At 34.7% G+C, this 23,214-nt stretch overlaps 1 protein-coding gene across 3 annotated transcripts in view; it reads left to right on the top strand.

Moving 5' to 3' along the window:
• The window catches only part of LOC149777121 (mediator of RNA polymerase II transcription subunit 15-like), a 169,177-nt gene that overhangs the window by 123,228 nt on the left and 22,735 nt on the right, over window positions 1–23,214 (top strand). For all 3 annotated transcript variants that reach the window (XM_089941796.1, XM_089941797.1, XM_089941799.1), the window contains one exon: window positions 2,713–2,811. In XM_089941796.1, coding sequence (XP_089797922.1) covers window positions 2,713–2,811 — 99 coding nt within the window. The remainder of the gene's footprint in view (window positions 1–2,712; window positions 2,812–23,214) is intronic.

Here is a 23,214-nt window from a genome sequence, read left to right on the forward strand (position 1 = left end):
AAATGATAATAAAACTTTTAGCAAGTTACATTTCACACTTTTAAGAAAGGGAAAAAAAACTGTGTATAAGACAAGTACATGTATATGCAATTTTGGGAGCCATACTACAACCGTGTTATATCTGAATTTCAGTTATAATGGAGCGTGCTATAGTGTGTTCAAGCTGTATATTGATTTAACCAGACTTAGCATGAGACATTTCACCTGAGAATTTCATATACTTTCAAAAAGAATGCAGTTCCTATAGAATTTTTTGTGGTTTATTAAGGATTTTCCATCTGTTAGCTTTGATTCTTTATGACATTTTAGATGTTTTTGGAGCATCTTTACCTTTTACCTTTTGTCACAAAGTACATGTTTACTTTTCTTCAGATCTTGCCAGATGTTTGCCATTGCAAGTTTTGCTAAATAGGTTTTGTTTGATGCCGTACAGCCAGGATTGTCACTATTTCAAGATTTGGGAACTCTTTCTGTTGGAGTAGTCTAAGTATAGTTTTCAGTTTATTGTTTAGGAAGGGGAACCATTTTTTAAACAGTTTTTTTAAAAAAATTGTGGAGAAGGAAGATTTATTCAGTAAGAACATGCTCAATCAAGTCAGTCTGACAGTGATTAGAAAAATGCTTTGGAAATCTGACAGAAGACACTATCACATACAGATGTATATTATTTACCAGTGATGGTATTTGACATGGTATTTGACATCACACATCATAAAAGCATTCATGAAGCCATTCGTCAGATAATGTGATTTCCATCTGGCCAGAACATTATGAGCCTCTCTTTTCAAGTTTGAACTACCTGGTGTACTTAAACATTTTGTTCATGTTCGCTGACATTTTGTTTGTTCTATGGCATTTTCTGGCAGTTTCCCCATTTCAGTGTACCACTCCAGTGAAGTATCATAAAGGTGTAACTCCTGTATACATGAGTGGGTCAGTGATAACTGAGAAAAGCATGCATATAATGTTGTTTTACTTCTAGCCTTACTTTTTGATTTAAAGAAAACACCATGGAACCAGATCTGCTGACATGTAATGCAAAAACACATAGGCTCATCATTGTTCACAGTTAGGCTTTTATTGTACATGGAGTAGATACAATAGTTAAAACTGGTACACTTAGGGATTTGTTGAAGGTGGAGCATGGTATGTTGTGAGGTTGACCATGCATCCATTAACCTAATGCTAATTTATATCTGCACAATAGACTGATTAGTCTACTATCTACAGCTTCCTAACTTTGTGGATGGCTTGTACTTAAGTATAAAAGAAAACATATTGATTTGGGGTTAGAAATCAAGGTTTATTAGACCACTGAAAGAAAAATAAATTATACACAAAGATGTATTTAGCAATAATGTACTTTCACTAAAGTTTGTATGGATAATTTACACAAGGGTAAGAAAGAAACCTACGGAATATTGGAGTCAAAAGGACAAACAAACAAAGCCTGCCAGTAGCTTCTCGTGGGTCGGTGGTTCTTCCCTGGGTTTTCCAGGGTTCTTCCTCCACCAGTTATACTGGCCGCCATGTATAGCCTATCTTGTGCTGAAAAATGGCGTTAAACCCTAGAACAACAACAACAATGCCTTTAGCTTAATAGCTTTGTTTCTAGTCTACATACCTTGACCAATGTTGTGGAGGACTTGTACTTAAAGAATGGAAAAGGTCTATTTATTTGGAGGTCAAAAGGTCAAAGTTCAGGGTCATTGTGGTGGAGAAAAAAACTCATGAAGCAGAATAACCTTTGTTCCTTGACTTAGTTTTGTGGATGGCTTTTACACAAGTTAATAAATCTATAGATTCTGGGATCTAAATGTCAGAGGTCATCATAAGTCTAATATGAAAATAATGGTTTCTGCAAATTTAAGTTTTGTTCAAGACCACACATCTCCAAGTCATTGAGACCCAGTAGTCAATAATATCCATATTAAAATAGATCATTCTGGTGCCTGCATGGTGGACTATTAACCCCAAAATGTGCATATAATGCACTGTTCACAGTACTCTTTCAAGGAAAGTTATAGTAGCTAATGGATGATCCAGTACAACACAAAAATGTATGTGTAATGATCGGGGGTGGGGGGGGTGTACAAAAATGTTTGTTTTAATATATCAACAAGTTTATGGGTTTATCAATGTTTACTTGAATTATTTTTGCCATGCACAAATTCTGATCAGTTACAAGAGCTATTGACCAACTAATATTACAACAACTATTGACCAGCCAATGCTCTAACAAATATTGACCAACTAATGCTCAAACAACTATTGACCAACTAATGCTCTAGCAACTATTGACCAACTAATGTTTTAACAACTAATACTCTAACAAATATTGACCAACTAATGTTCTAACAACTATTGACCAACTAATGCCCTAACAACTATTGACCAACTAATGCTCTAACAACTATCAACCAACTAATGCTCTAACAACTATTGACCAATTACTGCATATGAAAATAATTGTGGATTGCAGGCCTTACAAAAGAGTGTGTGATTACCTGGATCTAGCATTTCTGAAAAGAAATGAATGTTCTAATTTTCCTTAGTATCCAGTGATAAGAATTAACCATATGAACCAAATATGGTTTCTCTTCTTTTTTGCTCAGAAAAATATACATTCAGTGCACAGTATATTTCTAAGGCCACTTTCCAGACCGCTTATGATGAGATGCATTTTGAAAATGTTTGTGTTCTACATTTCAGAGGACAAAAATTTGCCAAGTGTGCCACCAATTCTAGTCACATTACCAGAGGATTACCCAGAGAGTAGTCCAGAGTGTGCCACTTCAGGAAAGGATTATGGTAAGTTTCTTGTTTTTAATAAGGTCAGATGAGTTGAATTTTGCTTTCACGTTTGGCTGAATGCAAAGCAGTTCAGGGCACAATGGATGAATGAAGATATCTCCAGAGCACCATCTGTCTGATTACCTGTCTCTCCATTGATCCATCTGGTATCAACACTGAGGTTAGCATTTGTGTTTGAGTCATTTTTTTGAGACAACTTTGCTTGCACATGATTTCGTAAGTGAATGTTTCATGAGGAGTGCTTACAAGCCAAAGGTGAAAATTAGGTCACTGTAACTTATATTTAATTGTTCAGTGATATGCGCATACCTTTGTTTTTAGCTGTTTCTTTAGGTCAGTGGTTTTTAATGTCAGATAATTTTCTCAGACACAGAGTCACTTAAGATGGTATTTAGGTGTGTCCTGTCAGTATTTCATTCATCACCTTTGATTTTTGTTATTTCGTTATCTCAGGCAATATTGGAGTCACATAACTTGGGATTTAAATTGTATCATGAGGTGGTGCTACAGCCATCAGTGAAAACTAGGTCACTGTAACCTTCTAGCCCCAGGTGTTTATGGTATGGCCCTGCATCTGCATCCACTAACAACTGCTTAAGACATTTCTGTTTCAGTTTTGATGTAACTTATATGGGCTTGTATCATGACAATCTCAAACAAGTTCATTACTGATCTAGATCCACTCATATTAGGGAGTTGATCTGGCATTTGATTGTTTAACCCATTACCTCATGCATCCGTCTTTGGACGCCTCTACAAAAGTTGCATCAAAGCGCCTTTTGACACCTCTACAAAAGTCCCATGGAAGCACCTTTTGACGTCGGCTGTAAACATCAGCCATTTTAAGCCAGTTTTCGTAGCGCCACCTTCCGGGAAAACCCCTTATTAGATACTACGTTCATTTCTGCGAATGACAATTATGTCAGATCACTGGTCACTGTTTATGTACTGGTCGATATCTGCTATTTAAAGTAACTGGGTCGTAATCTCCACTGTCCAAAATGGCGGTCGCAGATTTCATTCAGTACATACAAATTTTTCACGATTAGAATCACAACTATGAAAGATTCAGTAACCTAGGTAAAGGCTCTAATGTTGATGTAGGCAGCAATTAGTTTTTATAAATTATCAAATTGAGATGACTTAGTGATGTAGACACAGACGAAAAACTTGTAAATTTCAAGTATGAGAAATGGCAGCTATGGTTGGTCACACGGCCTCACTGACATGGCGGTGAACAAGTTCTCTCCAGATTTTAAAGCACATAACAAATTCTTCCGTGATAAGTAATTACACAGCTATAACAATCGGACTTTACTCTTAAATTGTTCCACATATAATAGATGTGTACCAAAAATGTAAAATGGTTAAAATTGCTGTTAAACGTAACATACACTACATTGCTTAACAGTTCACAGGCAGGCTATGCGTATGCGGTCGACTAGGTAACATACGTTCTATTTATAACGTGCTGCACTTTGTCACTATGCTCAATGAGGTAAAGGGTTAAGCTCATCCCTACTCTGGAAGATTATTTTCTTTTCTTGTTTCGATTTTGATCAAACTTGAAATGTGAGCTAATATCATTGACATATCAGATGAGTTTGATAATTGTGAGATTCATGTACATGAAGGCAGTGATCCTGCATCCTATTAAGCTTGTTACCACTCAAGAGACCATATTTCTGATCCATTTATATCTTAGGGTCTTCATCAAGACCTCACACAAGTTGAATAATAAGCGAGCTCTAGAGTTATGAAAAAGAACTCAGAATACTCCAATTATGAACTAGATCCACACCTGTTAATGAGGTTATCTTGTTTCTGATTGGCTGCTTGTCAACACTTTAGCAGATCTATTTCTGATCAGATTTTTATCAAATTTCTTACATCAACTTGTAATATTCAAATATCCTGTGAGTTTTATTATGAGCCAGAGAGCCACAGTAGCTCATTTGGTGGAGAATCGTAACCATAATCCATGTGTTGTTGGCTTGATACCCTCCCAGGCCTGTCTCAGTGTTTCTTTGGGAAGTGCATAGAGCTGATTTCTTTGGCAATAAAGTGTTGACAGTTCTGTTTCAACTCTTGAGTAATATCTGTAAATATTATCTGACTGACGGAGCTTTTACCAATCGAGATATAATATTTGTGACCCAGTCGTAATCAAACTTTTCTAAATAGGTTAATATCATCAAGACATTGGTTGAAATTTTTTTTGAGTGTGACCTTTACATATTGATGAGTTGTTCATGCATTTTATTAGTTTTATTTAGCACTCCGTTGATTGCATTTTTGATTGGTTTGGTTGTTTTATGGCACAACAACACAAGCAGGTTATTTAGTGCCAAGTCGGTTGGCATTTTTAAAATAGGATTTTGATAAATATCATAGGCTTATCAAGATCTTGGTTGAGTACAATTATGAGCAAGAGCCATGCATATTAATGATGGATTCTTGCACTTGATTGGCTGTGCCTGCCACTGTTCTAGCCACTAAATTTCTCCTCATATTTCACAGATCAATCTTGTTAAATAGTCTTGTTTCATCAAGATCCTGAATAAGTTTTATTATGTGCAGGATCTACATATATTTGTGAGGCAATATTGTATCTGCCTGGTGGAGCTGGTTACCACCCTGGAGACCACATTTGGGTCAGATTTTGCTTCATCTTGACAAGAAAGCTTGTATTATGATAGGTTCTGTAAAAAGTGAGATTTCTGCATATCAGTGAGATGATCTTGCTTCTGATTGGGCGTGCTTATTACCTTGTGATCTGAGGATTATTTTTCTTATCACTTGGTAAATAGGTTTATGTCATCAATATCTTGGAGGAGTTTGATTTTAAGTAAGGACTATGTACATTAATTGTGTCTTTAGTTTCGGAAAGAATTGTATCAGACTAGAGTAAAATATGGAAAATAAAAAGTTATAAATTGTGTGCACTATTTACACAAGGCTTTGTGTTTACAATACTATACAACTCTGCATGATGATGGTTGGCTCATAAGTTTTGTAAGCCAAGAAAATCATTTGCGATATGTCTATTCCTCCATTGGCTGTTACTTGTTTTCTCTCTCTCTCTCTCTCTCTCTCTCTCTCTCTTTCTGTATATATATATATATATATATATATATGGAGAAAAAAAGTAACTCTCCTAATGAACAATTTCATTTGAACTGTGCATTGCAGCCTTCTAAAAAGTTTTATTTTGAAGGAAAATTCCTTGGATTCTCCATGAAATTTTTATTCCATTATTTCTACACATGTCTGAAGCTACATGCCAGTAATTATGATGTTACTTTAATGAGGGTTAGGTTTAAAACATGCAGCCATTGGGCATAAATCAAATCTGTAACACTAACAGTAGGTAGGTTAACAGTTGCTATAACTCCAAGAATTATTTCAGGATCCTCCCCAGTTGATTTGGTATGCTGGCTGCTTAATAGTAAGATTGATGAGACTGGTAGTTGATAGTTGAGCACATATGACCATTCAGAACAGGTCTGTTGAGTGATGTTAGACATGAAACATAATTAGGAAGTAGCACTGTGTTCACACATATCAGTAGGTTACCTGCCCTTAACCTGCTGGGGTCTAAATTCCTGTTCATAGAGGAGAGGGAGAGAGTAACATAAGTATGTTTGTTGCATTGCAGGTGTGTTTACTGATATGTTGATAAGCCTTTTTATTATGATACACAATAAATATTGTTATACTAATTTCATACATGAGCTCAGAAAGGAAGCTGGAATGGAGGGATGTCAATATAGCTTCCATCGACTAAGACCAGTTGGCTTTCCTTCGAGATTGGTTATGCCCAGAAGCAAACTCTCAGTTCCAAACCAAAGATTTGTATTTTTTAAAATTGAATTTCTATATAATAAAGCTATGCAGACAAAAAATAGTGGCATCAGTTTAAATCTGGAAAGGCATATGATCTGTCATACAACTTGGTGAAACAGATCCTGTCCACTTTTTCAATCACAAAATACACTATTTGCATAAAGTACTTTAAATTCATTCACAGACTTGGTTCCCAGAAAAGGTTGCTTTTTTCATACATATCAAATCAGTTGACATTTCCAGAATCAATCATAATGGTAAACATATTTTGCATTGTAAAGCAGTGATCACTTGCAAATTCATAGCAGTTATACATAAATACCTGGTGTGGTAAAAGACAAGACAGAAGGTTAAGGTATGCTACAGAAGGGGAATAGTGTATTAGGTTTTGCTTTTTTTGTAATCGTACATCTTCATCTGTTCTTGTCTCAAGACTATCTTGGGCTGTCAGCATTGCAGGCATTTTTCTTGCATTTTTACGCCATGCATTTCTCCTCTTTCTCTTTTTGTTCTGATACCTGTATAGCATTGTTCAAAAATTAGATGAATCATTTAAAAGCTGTGAGCATCATAAATGATGTTCAGTCTTATTGTCCCCACAGTTGTTGTTGTTCCCCACTGTTTTGCCAAAAATATGGACACTATTCACATTTCCATCCATCTGTCCATCCATTTCTGTTTGATAATGTGACCTTTTATGTCATTTGAGATAAATTGATAACTCGTTATACACTTGCTGTATATACTTTCTTGTTAAGTCTAGTTCAAATACAAATGATATAGACCATGATCTGGGTGGCATAATGCACTGGAGATTAGGGTATGTGTTGTTTGTTCTACTAGATGCATACCTGGTGGTACATTATGTGACAGCAAATCTTGGCATACCTTTAATTAATTTATATAAAGACACACAACTTTAATTAATTTATATAAGCAGACATGCCTATGATTAATATATATGTAAACACACATACATATAACTAATTTATATAAACATACATACCTTTAATTAATTTATATAAACACACAGACCTATAATTAATTTATATAAACACATATACATATATTTTCTTTACTCAATGGATCAGAGCTCAACCTGAAAAACAAAGGGTATTTTGTGGTGAGTGTGCTGTTACGATTCGGCTTTATGTTTTAGACTGCAAAAACAGCACATTTCCTGAAATGTAGATTCTAATCAATGTGACTGTGCAAAAGACTAGAAAAACTGGAAACAGTTACATTACATTAATTGTCCCTACAACACATGCAACAATTACAGGACAGCAGATAAGATTTGTAATCGGATTTCAAATACAACCCCTGGTTCATGGTTTTGAGGTGGGTGCTAGGTTTAGGAAGAGGACATTTATTTGAAAAAGTGTGAGAATTATCTATGCAATTAGCTATAGTATTTTTAATATCATATTTATGGAAACATCAGTATTCTTTGGACATATCACTTGTTCTATAAAGTAATGAAGCAAGGATTCAAGTTCAGTGGCATTGAAGAAAATGCCAGTTGGTTTATTTTTGTTAACTCATTGTGCCCAATTTTACATTTTGTATTTTAATGTATTTTTAGAGTCATCATGAACTAGCTTGATAATTCAAACTCACAATCAATACGAAGCAAGGTTCTATGAATGAAGATCATTAACTTGCAGGCTGTTTTTTTATAAAAACACTTTACACATAGATCTTCTGAAGTATATAGCACTAGTTGATCAATCGACACTCTTTGCAACAACTTATTTACTTGTAATATTATTTTCATCAACATCTTCTACTAGACTGTTTGTAATTGACCAGACATTGAAGTCATGAAACAGACTCGGCTCAAAAATCAAACTCAGATTGAAATTGCCAAAATGAAAAATCATAGTTATGGAAATTTGGTGTGTATGTAAGCATTTAAACTTTAAGATCATGTCAAAATTTTCTTTACTCAAACTCATCTTGGAGCAGATTTACATAAGATGAAAAAAAATTAAAATGGAGGAGGCAGATTTTGTGACTGGGGGCTTGTTAATTGAACAGTAACACTTTCCTCTAGTTATTGTCTTTACCCCACTCCCACCTCCCATTACCTACCAGACTTATAATAGATGTTATTATGACTTACCATATTATCCGTAATATTTAGTAACCTCTAATTTGGGTCCACCAGTCCATGAAGCTTAGACCCTCCATTTTTTGTGTGTAGAAAACCTTTATTAATGTTATCAAATGTTGGCAAAAGTTTGTACATCAAATTGGCTGAAGATTATAGTTTGTATTTTATCTATAGTTATTTCCACACCAGATAAAAAGCGTTTTTAAAAACTATGTGAAACATTACAGAAAATATGGTAATAAAGCACTTTATACAGAGTTGAGATAAAAACAGTGTACTGTTAATTGATCAGTTCTTATTGTTGCTTTCAAGATATGGCCTGATGTGTATCTTGAGTATTGTTCATTCACCTTTGGAAACCTTGATAGCAATCAATTTGGAACTGGGCTCCAATTAACACAGGAATTATTCTTGTGTTCTGGCACAGACACAGACCCCCATATTCAAGACAAACATTTTTTTTCCTCCAATTTCCTCATCACATCAAATACTTGGTTATTTCTGTTATTTTTCCTTGTCTTCTTTTTTGATCTGTCAGTCTGAGAACATATGAGAGTATACTCTATCTCTCTCTCTCTCTCTCTCTCTCTCTCTCTCTCTCTCTCTCTCTCTCTCTCAGGTTTGCATTAATAAACCTTGCTTAAAATTGTAAATAAAAAACAAACTATAAATTATGAACTAATTTGAGAAATAAAAAGTATAAAATAATCAGAGAATTAATAAGTAAAAGTTTGGGAATATTTAAACTTAATTCAGGGAATTTACAGAAGTAATTTTTTTCACTTATGTAGTAGTATCTATCTGATGTAACTGCGCTAAGGGGAATTATTCACAAGCAAGAGGTTTTTTTTCTTCTAATTTTTATGTAACCCTAATGCCTACAGTTCTACATGTTGACTCTCTTGCACTGTGTTTGACCAGGCTTATAACAGTCCTAGTGGCTAGTGGGATTTCAGAGAGAGCATTCCCTGAAGACCTTTTCTATAGCCAAACTTACCATCTGATTGGGGGTCCAGAGTGGCTGAGTGATCTAAAGTGCTTTCCGTTACGGATCACTGCCATCTCACCTCTGTCAGTGTGGGTTCGAGTCTTGGATTCGGCTAATGTGGGTATGTGAGAAAGCTTGCCAGTAGCTTCTTGTGGGTTGGTAGTTCTTTCCAGGGTTTTGCCAGGTTCTTCCTCCACCATTAATACTGGCCGCCATGTATAGCCTATCATGTGCTGAAAAATGGCATTAAACCCTACAACAAAAACAACAACAGCAATCATCTGATTGTGTCAGTTGCAGACCTTTTATCTAACTCTACATATTAGGATCCACCAAATCTAAATTATATAATCCAAAATAAAGCCATGGATCCACTCTCCACACACATCCTTTTGCAGCTGATAATGTTTGTTGGAATTTCCAAAAATATTATATTGAGTAGGAAATTACTTGTAAAATTTATCCTTATGAGTTAATTTATTCCAAATTAAACTGTAACTACCCAACTCTATTGTAAGCACTTTGTATCGACAAAAAGAGATTTTAATTTCCCAACAACTGGTCACTAATTTAAATGTTAAAGCATTAAGGGAAACCTGCCATCATTGATTTCTGTTAGGTTTACATACTCATAATCCAACTGCTATACTGACTTCTTTGTTTCAATTTCTCTGCCCGGACTGGAACCTAACACCATTGCCCCTGACCGCTGCTGATAATATCATATTTTTAAACCAGAATCACAGCACCTAAATTTAACAGTAAATAAAGATATACTCTTCAGTCATAGATATACACTTATTAAATTTATGGAGAGAATTTAGAACATTCATATACAATTGTATCTACTCTTCTAAAACTTATATAAATACCATACCACCTGAAATAACTATATCGAGCCCTATAACACTTAACTGATTTTCAGTAGATATATAGTTGAAATCATTGTGATTTTTCATAAAGTAAAATTTACCCAAATGCAAGCTGTGAAAAAGGGTCTGCACATGAAAATGTTTTAAAAAATAGTGGTTAACTATTTAAAGGCTATTTACTTTTGCTGTGTTATTACTGGGTATATTTTGTGTAACATTTTTTTCCATTTTGTTGCTTTGAATTACCACGTGTACTCGCTTATAAGACAAGCCAGCAGATCTGGGTCTGTGCAGTTTGTTAGGAGTAATCAGTAGAACAAACATCATAGACCTTGATCTGCAGGTGCATTATACTATAGCAAATGAGGATCTTTGTTGTTTGCAGTTTGACTTATAAGTAAGTATGTATGGTAGCCGTGTGCTATAATATTGAGCCGACCTACTTCAGACTATAATGAGAAGGATGGTGCCTGAAATATAATGCAGATTTGATCGATTGCCCTAGCTCACAAAATGCTTGGGATGGGGTGTTGCTGCATGTATGTACTACTGCATGGCATGATAGAAATTCTTGCATTTTCAAAGGATATATTTTTCATGTGAAAATAGAGGGATGAAAAATATGAAAATTTCACTAATAATTTTCTACATTTAACTCTTTAATATATAATGTAAGTAGGGATTTTTCTGTACTAAATTAGGATGCATTTATTTAATGAAAATTGACTGCATAAAGTACATGACAGTTAAGATTTTATTCTTCTTTACATACAGTTGCATCATTCAGTTGCTATTTTATTTTTAAAAAACTTTTTCCTTTTCTTCCTTTGTTTCTTTCTTGGTTTCTATTTTTTAATCTATAGTATTCAGTTGCATACTGAAGGACTGCTTGTTTATTGGTCCATTTTCACATTCAGAAGAATTCCAGACTCAACGCAGATATTCATTCTTTCTGCACTTTATTTGTAGAACTTTCCAGATCTCATTGCCAGCTTACCATGGTGCAATTATAACAATTTCTTGATTCTGACAACACTACACACATCTAACAACATTCCTAGTTACCATAGTTACTGCCTTGTCATACCTAACATTTTCTGACCAATCAGTGTCAAAAAAGAATGGGAAGATATAATGTATAATTCTGCAGCATTTTCATCATTGTCAGGCTTGTGTTTATCTGGAATGTTCAGTGTTTTTGTTCACACCAAGTCCTACAGGATTACTGTAATTAGGTTCCTGTATCAAGTTGTGTATGCCCCATAGTAAGCCCTTTTTCCATCCAACCATCTGTCTATTCATGTTTCTATTCATCCTTTTATGGGGAGCCAAGGTAGCTCAGTTGGTAGTGCATTAGACTTATAATTAAAAGGGTCACAGGTTTGATGCCAGCCAGGTCAGCAGTCTCAGTGTTGTGTGTGTGTGTGTGTGTGTGTGTGTCTGTTTGTGTGTGAGAGAAACTTAAAAAAATTTCAGTCATATCACTATGATGTCTGCACTGTGGCAGTTTATAGTGATGTCTAGCACTGCATGGAATGTGATGTCGCAGACATGTAGCAGCATGTCCCACCCAGTCACATTATCTTGAAACCAGGCCCACCAGTCCTAACATTAACCTTTTAATTCTGAGCAGCAAGTGAGGCAGCTGTTAGTACCATTTTTAAATAAATCTTTGGTATGACTCAGCTGGGGTTCAAACCCACAACTTTCTGCATCTGAGGCATTCACTCTAACCACTTAGGCCACCGGAGCATTGGAGCATTCTGGGATATCCCACTGCTGAGTTTTACTACACATCTGAATGTCTTTGTGACCTGTTTAGGATATCCCACTATTAAGCATTTTACTCATGGTACTTATCCTGCCAGTTATTGAATACTACTGACTGAGTGCTAATCATGGCTGATGAAGCATTCTGTGTATGAAATTGTGTTCTGCAGGTGATAATTAAAATAAATCATTCTTAGACTGAATAAGAACCTTGCCGTTGGACGGAATAGCTAAATGACCAAGTGTCAGACATGTACATATTTATTGCATAAACAATCAAACATCATTAATGGTCAGAAGGCAGACAATGACACTGAGCTATTTCTTTCCAAAGGAATTATGGCAAAAATCGAATGGACTGTATGAATTGATATATGTAATTCAGTCTTATTAAAACAAATAACTACTTTCATTTGACAAGAAGTGTCTACATGTACGATTTTACAGAAAGTTTTAGGTTTTCATGGTGCTCTTATGTGTTTTATTAAACTCAGACATGTTCCCTATGAAGACAGGTGCCCACATCAAAGGTTAAAAATGGTCAGTACCTAATATTTCATGCTGATTGCCCAATTGACCCACTAGCACAAAAATTAATTCTCAGTGTTACTTTTTAAGGTTACGTATTGTCAGCTCCAGTTTTGATTAAGTTATTGCCCTTTTTCCATGATTACCATATCTCCAGTATTGCAGGTCCTTTTAAGAAGCATAACTCAAACTGTTCCACATATTGTGAGGCAATTTGGTGCATACATTGTCTTATTGATGTAGATGTGCCCTTCATGAGTTTTGCCTCATCATAGACATGGATAGGCCCTTAAAAGGCTTTGCCTCATCATAGATATAGATATTCCCTGTATGGGTTTTGCCTCATCATAGACATGGATGTTCCCTTTATGGGCTTTGCCTTATCATTGGCATGGATGTGCCCTTTATGGGCCTTGCCTCATCATTGACATTGATGGGTCCTTTATGGGCTTTGCCTCATCATTGACATGAATGTTCCCATTATGGGCTTTGCCTCATCATAGACATGGATGTTCCCTTTATGGGTTTTGCCTCATAATAGTTTTGGATGTGGCCTTTAAAGGTTTTGCCTCATCATAGATATGGATGGACCCTTTTTGGGCTTTGCTTCATCATAGATATGGTTGTGCCCTTTATGGGCTTTGCCTCATCACAGACATAGATGGGTCATTTATGGGTTTTGCCTCATCATAGACATGGATGGGCCCTTTATGGATTTTGTCTCATCATAGATATGGATGGGCCCTTTTTGGGCTTTGCTTCATCATAGATATGGTTGTGCCCTTTATGGGCTTTGCCTCATCATAGACATAGATGGGTCATGTACGGGCTTTGCTTCATCATAGACATGGATGGGCCCTTTATGGATTTTATCTCATCATATACATGGATGGGCCCTTTATGGGCTTTGCCTCATCATAGACATGGATGGGCCCTTTATGGGTTTTGTCTCATTAGCTTTGTTTTTGATAGAGTTATGGCCCTTAACTCAAGCATCACTGAACATCTGATGCAGTTTAGTACTAGCGTTGTCTCATGATGTGCTTTGTACAGGTTTAATCATATGTCCTGGCAGATAATGGAGTGTGCTTTTCACTGGAAATCAAAGTTGACCGTTGACCATGATCTGCTGTTGCATTAGATATTGACACATCTGAGTTAATGCTGCTTGCAGTTGGATGTGTGCTATAAATTACTGAATTTAGTAAATTACTATAGCACATAAAAAGTTAAAGATCTTTTAGAATTTAGATTTTATTTATAACTGATCCCATATCAAACAATCGTGCTGTTTATTATCAGTTTGTGTAATCCCTATTGTATTTTGTTCTCAAGTTTTATTCAAACCATCTTAGAAAATTGGCTTTAATTGTGGTAGCCTGATTCAGTATTGAATTGATTTTTCTGTTTGCTTTAATTTCTTCATTTGCACAAGATAACAGTGCCAGAAGAGATGCAGGTTGGGAACAAAAGCCAATGACTTTCAGTTAATCTTTCAAAATGCCCACTACCACAGTGCATCAAAATTGACCAGTACATGAAGCACTACCAGATGAAATGACCAATGAGGATTACATGATTAAATCCTACCACATTCAAGTTTTTGGATGGAATACTGCACGACCTTGGGAGTGCAGTATATCCTTCCAGCAAAACGAGTTCATATTTTCCCATACAAATGCAGTAAACTTTTTATTATATGCTCATTTTTTTTATTCTACCTGGTTTAATTATATAAACAAAATACACTACAAGAAACAACATAAATGAATGTATGCCGCATTCCAAACATAATACACAAGCTCATATTCATCATTACAAAAATCAGCATTATTACTGCGCATATAATTCCGCCCAGATAAATTTGAACTTAGTCGTGCGCTCGACATAACTTTCGAAAGAAAATGGCGTGTCTAGTTAAAATTGAAATTTGGAGTCATATTGTGAATGAATGTGCATTGCAACAACTTTTCCATTTGATCTGGAATGAATAGATTTTGGTATCTTTCTCGATTCTAGGAAATTTCATGATTATGGACTGGATTTGTATGTGACAATTCCACATGAAATACATGAGATTGAAGAAGCGTGTTGACATCTGCAAATGTGTTTCTGTTTCTGTCATTGAATGTTTAAAATCATAATGTGGGAAAAATATGAAGTCTTTCAATTGCAATTATCAAAACGACGCTATGGAATTTAATGCTTTTTTCATTTTGAGTGCAGTAAGGAGTATGCAGTTGCACTTATCATCGAAATTACAGCACAATTTCAAAATGTGTAATCCAGATTGAAAACCTATGTCATGGTTCATGTAATTCAGATTTGCAGAATTAAGAAAATACATTTTGAGGAAATTCAGGATGTAAAACTGTAAGTATATTTTATTTTGCCATTCTTATCACCAGCTAAAGAAGAGAGTATATGATTTGTCACATATGCTATTTGTAAGGACCTTGCGTCTGTTATATACTGTAGCTAGCCTAAATCCGTAACATTGTATCAACGCGGAATGTGCCAAAGCAGCTGGGATGTGGCAGTCCATGAAACATCTGTTTTAGTTCATTCAGAAACAAATTTAAACAACCACAATGTAAAGAACCTCTTACGCGAGTGTACATGATTTGTGTACAAATCAAAAGTGATGGCATCTGCATCCTTTGTTTGTTTGCACGTGAATGCTATATGTGTATTGTCGCGCGGATTCAATATCGGGTAATACTGCATGATTCTGACAATGTAAAGTTAACGGGGAAAAAAATGAGCATATAATAACACTGATTATGGAAGGAACATACGTATAATAAAAATAATTTAACTGAAAGTTAGCAGGAAAGTGATATTCACATGGCATGAAATTAGCAGGAGTCCATTAGCTAGGGACTGGTAAATTTGATGTCAGACTGGTACTTTATTGTACTTTTAAAAATATATTGGCTAGTAAAGTTTCTTTGGTTACCAGTCAGTATTTATGGGAAGGTCTAATGAGATTCAGCAGTCATAGTGAATTTTTCAATCTACCAGTCCTTCTGGAAATGGAAATTCAGGTTAAATTCTAGGTTTTTATTCATGTCACCAGATATTGTTGGCAAGAGGTTCAGAGTATTTGATTTTGTAGTTGATTGTCATTTAGTCCAGAAAGCCATGGTGTTTTTTTTAGTTTGAATTTATATATACCTGGTAATAATGTTTGAACAAAGGTCCAGTGTAAACACTGGGGCCCTCAGTATTTACTTAGGGCCAACAACAGCAACAGCATGTCTAATGAACCATAAACACTAGCAAAGAACCTTGATGAAGCTACACTGAAATACATAATTAATGATGCAGTTCTTTTCCAAAATGGTAAAACACAAAGAATAACATACTTCAGTTCACATTTATTTTTTCCATCAGCATTATGTAGTTGACTACCATATATATGTACTTGCTTATATGTCGTGTCCAACTACAAACAAAATGGATCCTGCTCTGCCATAACATAATGCACCTGCAGATCAGGGTCTGTGTTGTCTTTTCTACTAATTACTCGTAACAAACTGCACAGACCCAGATCTGCTGGCACATTATGCAACAGCAGATCAAGGTCTGCAGTTTGCAGTTGGGCTCATAAGCTAGTACTTATGGTATATTGTGATAATGTTATATATGGACCTAAGAATTCAACCCCAGGTGCAAAATTCTTGACCTGTTCAGAACAGAGAAACAAGTTTAAAGGTGACTGTGGAAAGCAGGGGTTTTGTAGCTGACAGTTTTCATTAAAATTAGTGAATATGCCAAAAATATGCATCTGTGTAGGCAGGGGTTTTGTATCTGACTGTTTGCATCAAAATTGATGAACTTGCCAAATAGTTATGGCATGTAAAGTACATGTATCAGCAGTGTTCTCCTGTGTAAGCCAATTAATAAAAGATTACTGCTATGTGTGAAGTTTATTAAATCAGCATAGCAATATGTGAACTTATGGATTCTAAAAGTAGTGCAGATTTCCACAATAAAAACAGTTATAATAACATATTTGGATACCTCTGTTTTTTCCCAGTGATAAATGATAGAATGGTTCTAAATTTTAATATGTTTACTATTCATTGAAGCTGTCACCAGTCTTATCATTTATACCCATAGGCTGAAGACAAGGTTTCCAAATGAAACACTGTTTCCATCAGTCACTGAATACTCAAGAGGGGTATCTGTATTTGAATAAAGATTTCTCTTCTAAACCAATTAATCAGCCAGGGGGAATGTTAGTGGTGAAGTTTGGATCATTTTCAAATCTACCACTATACAATATCATTTTCTGTAAGATCTGTTTACAAAGTATTTTGGCAGTGATATGGAGCAAGTCTTGCTTGAATCAAATTTAAAATGGCCAGCTTTAAGACCCTATCTTTCTTATACCTAGGAATTATGTGTTTGTACAAATATTAGAAAAGAATTGCTAGATGCCACATAGAAATAAATGTGCTGAAGCATTGGCATACCATTTAGGTCAGTGAATAGTTTGATTAAAATAATCAGGATCTACTTATCAATAAATAGATCTGACTGTTACCATTACCAGGTTTTACCTTTTGTTTCTACAATCAAATTACAGCTTTAAGTGAGAGATACTAATCTGCCAATGCTCTCAGTGAGAAATATCATTAAGAACATATGATTGATAATGATAGTTACAGCTTCATACTGCTCTAAGTGAGAAATATCATTCAGAACATTGGTTGCTAATGTAGTAATGATAATTACAGCTTCATACTGCTGTGAGAAATATCATTCAGAACATAGTTGCTAATGCTAATTACAGCTTCATACTGCTCTATACTGCTCTAAGTGAGAAATATCATTCACAATATATGGTTGATAATGATAGTTACAGCTTCATACCACTCTAAGTTAGAAATATCATTCACAATATATAGTTGATAATGATAGTTACAGCTTCATACTGCTCTAAGTGAGAAATATCATTCAGAACATTGGTTGCTAATGATAATTACAGCTTCATACCACTCTAAGTTAGAAATAACATTCACAATATATGGTTGCTAATGATAATTACAGCTTCATACTGCTGTGAGAAATATCATTCAGAACATAGTTGCTAATGATAATTACAGCTTCATACTGCTCTAAGTGAGAAATGTCATTCACAGTATATGGTTGCTAATGATAATTACAACTTCATACTGCTGTGAGAAATATCATTCACAGTATATGGTTGCTAATGATAATTATAGCTTCATACTGCTGTAAGTGAGAAATTTCATTCACAATATATGGTTGCTAATGATAATTACAGCTTCATACTGCTGTGAGAAATATCATTCAGAACATTGGTTGCTAATGAGAATTACAGCTTCATACTGCTTTAAGTGAGAAATATCATTCACAAGATATGGTTGATAATGATTATTACAGCTTCATACTGCTGTAAGGAAGAAATATCATTCACAATATATGGTTGATAATGATAACTTCCCTAACACTAAATGTAATGCTTTATCAGATAGCTACAAAAAATAAGAGGACAAAGGAATTCCAAAGGTTTACAGAACTTGAACTTATAATGGTGCCTGTCAGATCTCCATCATGTCACAAATCTTGATTTTAATAAGATTTAATCCATGAAAGTACTCTCCAAAATCAGTAATGTGTTATTTTAGAATGTTTCTCAGTGATCCACCTGCTGTCATGACCACTGTAAGAATATTTTCCCATATGTGTAAACTGCATCACATTTTCACAAATTATATGCTGTCATCTGTAATATTTTCTTACATGCATATGAATTTGTTATTTTTATTTTCAGGCCATTAGATCAATTTTTAGCTTACTTGGCCATTAGACCAAGAATAGATACCATATACACTCGCTTATCAGAGAGTCAAACAGCGAACAGAAAAGATCTTGATCTGCTGAACCATAATGTACCTGCAGATCAGGGTCTTGTATTGTTTGTTCTAATGATTATTTCTATATAAAAAAAACTGCACAGATCCAGATCTGCAGATGCATATTGCACTTGGATTTGTCTTATAAGTAAGTATATATGGTATGATACAGCCCTGCATCTATTATGCATCAGCCATCAACAATTAATATTTTCAATATCTTCACACACACAAAAACAAGCAGACCAATTTCAACTAAACATGGCACAGTGCATTCTGGCATAAAGGCCTTTCAGATTTGTTCAGATGATGTCAATCTGCCATCAAATGCTGTCAGTGTTTCTTAAAATATAAAGAAATTTTAAACAACTTCTTATCCAAAACACAGAGTACAATTTGATCAAATTCCACTAAAAGCATCCCAGCATGAAGATCTCGCAGTTTAATACAGATGATGCCAATCTGCCGTATAATAGACATACTGAATAAAAACAAAAAAATTTGAAACAACTTCTCCTTCAAAGTCATTGAATAGAATTTGACCAAACTTGAGAAAGCATCCTGGCATGAATGACTGAAAATTCTTTAAATGATTTCTTCTCAAAAGCTTCTACATAATTTAACCATGTTGTACAAAAAGCATTCTGGCATGAGGTGGTTTCAAGTTTGTACAAACGATATACTAATCTGTGGCTGCTGTTACTCTGGGGAAAAACTTTAATAGCTTCTGTAAATAAACAGAATTCGACTGGCAGAATGTGTCCTAGCTTGATTACCTTTCAGATTTCTACCAATTATGTTATTCCACCATCAGATAATGGCTGCCGTTACTAACAGCAGAAATGTTTTACACAATTTGATCTCCAAGAAATGCTGAACAGAACTTTACCAACGTAATCGCAAAACATCCCACAACAATGCAGTCAACAGCATTGGAAGAAATTTCACCATGAACCATCATACTGGCCCAAATTTTGTGACCAACTGTTTTTCATTTTAATTTCTCCGAGTTGTTAGACCAAGTGAGCGTATAGTATGGCCCTACATCCCTTGTGTATCCATCCATTAACAGTTGCCTGTTATCACTAGTTCTGTTCAGATTTGATCAGACGTGGAATATGCACTCGGATCATTAAGGTCTCAAACGAGTTCAGTAATGAGCAGGGTCCATGAATTCTAATGATCATGCATTTGATTAGGTAAGTTTGTTACTGGTCTGCAGATCACATTTTGATGCACATTTGACTGAACACAAAATCCATGCTCATCATTAAGATCTTAGGCAAGTGCTGTGATGAGCCATGCATATTAATGAAGTAATCTTACATCTAAGTGGCTGACCTGGCTGCCACTATGGGGACCAAAATGCCAGTTTGCATATTATTTAAAGGGAAGTAACCTATTATCAGTTAGGCCAGACAAAAAAATGTGTTTCCGGTTTAACTGGTTTTAAAATTAGGGTAGGCAGGTGTTTTTTTTATATAAAATTATATATATATATATATATATATATATATATATATATATATATATATATATATATATATATATATATATATATATATATATATATATATATGTGTGTGTGTGTGTGTGTGTGTGTGTGTGTGTAATTTTTTTTTTAAACTATGGGGGAAAGAGTTTTAGAATGCGCAATGAGAAACGGAGAGTTGGCTGACTGGAAAAGCATGAGTGGGGTGGCCTTACATTGAGAATCACCCTTTTTGCATTGTGAGGAGAGTTCTTCCCTTTAGTAATCATTTCAATCTGACAAGAATAATTTTAGAATACAGAGTACATGAATTACAATGCAACAAGTTGCATAAATTAGCAAAATAATACACCTTAGGGATTAAATTAAATATGTGATTTGAAGCTGAAGAAATACATAAAAGAAAAATATAAAAGAAAAAAGGAAGTCAGTATTTTATATCTAAGTTTGAGAATGAATTTGCTTATAATTTGAAAAGAAAAGAGAAAAAGTCTTTAGTAAACTAATACTTTATATTAATGAAATGAAATCCTTACAAAATGAGAACACCTTAGTAAGTAAAGTGGTTGCATGTATTAGGAAATTTGAAAAACTTGGGAACTTTTGGGTTGATTGGGCATTTGAAAAGATTCACCTCGATAATGTCTTTTATATATAATGTTGGAAATGAATTTACTATGTTTACTTAAAAATCAGGCAGGTATTTGTGCATCTCAGGTATATGCCAGTACCCTCAACAAAACTTGAAAGTCACTAACACCTTACAAAGATATTTCTGAAATATTTTTTGGTTCTTGTCTTATCGAATGTATGTTCCTTCTTTTATGGCATTTCATCTATTAAATGTTACTAGTCACAGATTATTTTAATTATTTTATGATATTTTTGGCCTTTAAATTATGTTTTAATACTCAATGGACTTTTCTCTTGAATCACTTTCAAATTTAATTACTGTCATTATCGTAAATATAATGATCAACCAATGTTCTGAAAGCAGGTACTATATATATATATATATATATATATATATATATATATATATATATATATATGTCTATAGAAGAGAATAAATAAAGTACTAACAAACACTTGCAAAATTATCTGAAACTTGTGACCAGACAGTATTTCATATCATTCATAGGCAGCGGTATTGTACAACATGCTCATTTCAACATTTACTTTTTCTACCAATATTTATTTGCACCTCCTAGACATAGACTAAAAAGCATGATTCAGTAATGACTACCTTTGTATGCTGTTTGCCTATCTTGGCTACCTTTGTATGCTATTTGCCTATCTTGACTACCTTTGTATGCTGCTTGCCTATGTTGGCTACCTTTGTATACTGTTAGCCTATCTTGGTTACCTTTGTTTTCTATTTGCCTATCTTGGCTATCTTTGTATGCTATTTGCCTATCTTGGCCAGTTCAAATTTTACAGCAAGTAATTATGTAAAGAGTTTATCTATGTATTGTAAAACATCAGTAATACTGACAATGTCTTTTCTCAAGGGAATCTGATCGGGTCATGCAGCTAGTTTGCTTTGAGTAAATGGAGGGGGAAAAGAGCTTTTTAAAATCTTAATTGGACCAACCAATCATTTTTTTGTGTGGATGAAACCAGAAACACTCCTATTTTGTTAGGCCGAACAGGCAATGTGGCAACAGCGTGCTCCAAAACTTTTTTCACTTGACATTTTAACATGTATGAGTTTGCCTTTACAAGTTTACATTTGTCAGTTACCAAAGTGATAGATGTCAGGCCCACTTTATTTTTTTGGGACAAAAACACTGTTAGCATGATTAAGTAAAAGTACTTGAGGTAGGCCATGAGGTTAGACTTATTAGGATTCATGTGTCCATGATTTAACTTTCATGCCATTATAGTAATTTTTCACACTTTCCTATATAAACAATTTTTTTGGGACTTGGACATTTTGGTTTGCAATGAGCCGGGGGTGGGGAGCATAAGTGTTTTACAAACACAGATCTGGTTGTCTTGTCTTAAGTTCAATCTCCCTAAAGCTGTTGATATTCTGGTGCATTGCTTTTGCACCTGTGTATGGCAATCTATAAACAGTCTGTATGCAATTTGGGGAGGAGGTTCAGAGGCCAATTTTAATCACAAGTTGGGGAAACAGATTGATTGCAGATGTAAATCTGCATGAGCATCAGGTGTAAAACACACAACATTCCAACTGATGATGTGTTGCATTTTTTAAAAGAGTGCAGATTCAAATGGAAATTTTGACGTTGTAGTTGTACAGTTGTACCCTTTTGCCTTATCTGCCTCTTGTTTGCCCTTTTGGGAATTATTGCAACATCTTCACCATTATCTTTTGTTTCATAGTGCAGTTAACTTTTTGTTGGAGAGTTTTTTTCTTCCAAATAATTTTGGCAAGGTTATGTCTTTATCTTTGCTACCCATGTCTTTGTCTACCACTGAGCTAGGATTGTGCTAATGTGCCATTCAACCATAAATACACACACACACACAAAGCACAGACCTATTCAAAATCCTCAAAGCCGGGGTGGTGGGGGGGACTGTAGTTGAAATCCTCCAAACTTTTAGCCAGAATATGGCATATTGTATGCGTAAGAGTAGTGAATGAGAGATTTAAAATCAAAATATAGAAAATCATAGAAATATTATGCTTTCTACAAACTATGAAAGTATTTTATCCATAAATTTAATGGAATCATGCCCCTGATAAATCCAACATTTAATAAACAGACTGAATAAAATCTAACATAGAAAAACAAATAACTTTTACTTTCTGTATACCTGTATTCAGGTTGAGACTGGACACAAATTAAATTCAAGATCGGGAGTTTAATAGGTTTTGTTTTTGTGTTCTTTGTCACAGCAACACTTTTAATGTTATATCGGTGGTAGGAATC

This window comes from Sinohyriopsis cumingii, chromosome 18, assembly GCF_028554795.1.
Source record: "Sinohyriopsis cumingii isolate HCF-2022 chromosome 18, ASM2855479v2, whole genome shotgun sequence".
Classification (NCBI taxonomy): domain Eukaryota; kingdom Metazoa; phylum Mollusca; class Bivalvia; order Unionida; family Unionidae; genus Sinohyriopsis; species Sinohyriopsis cumingii.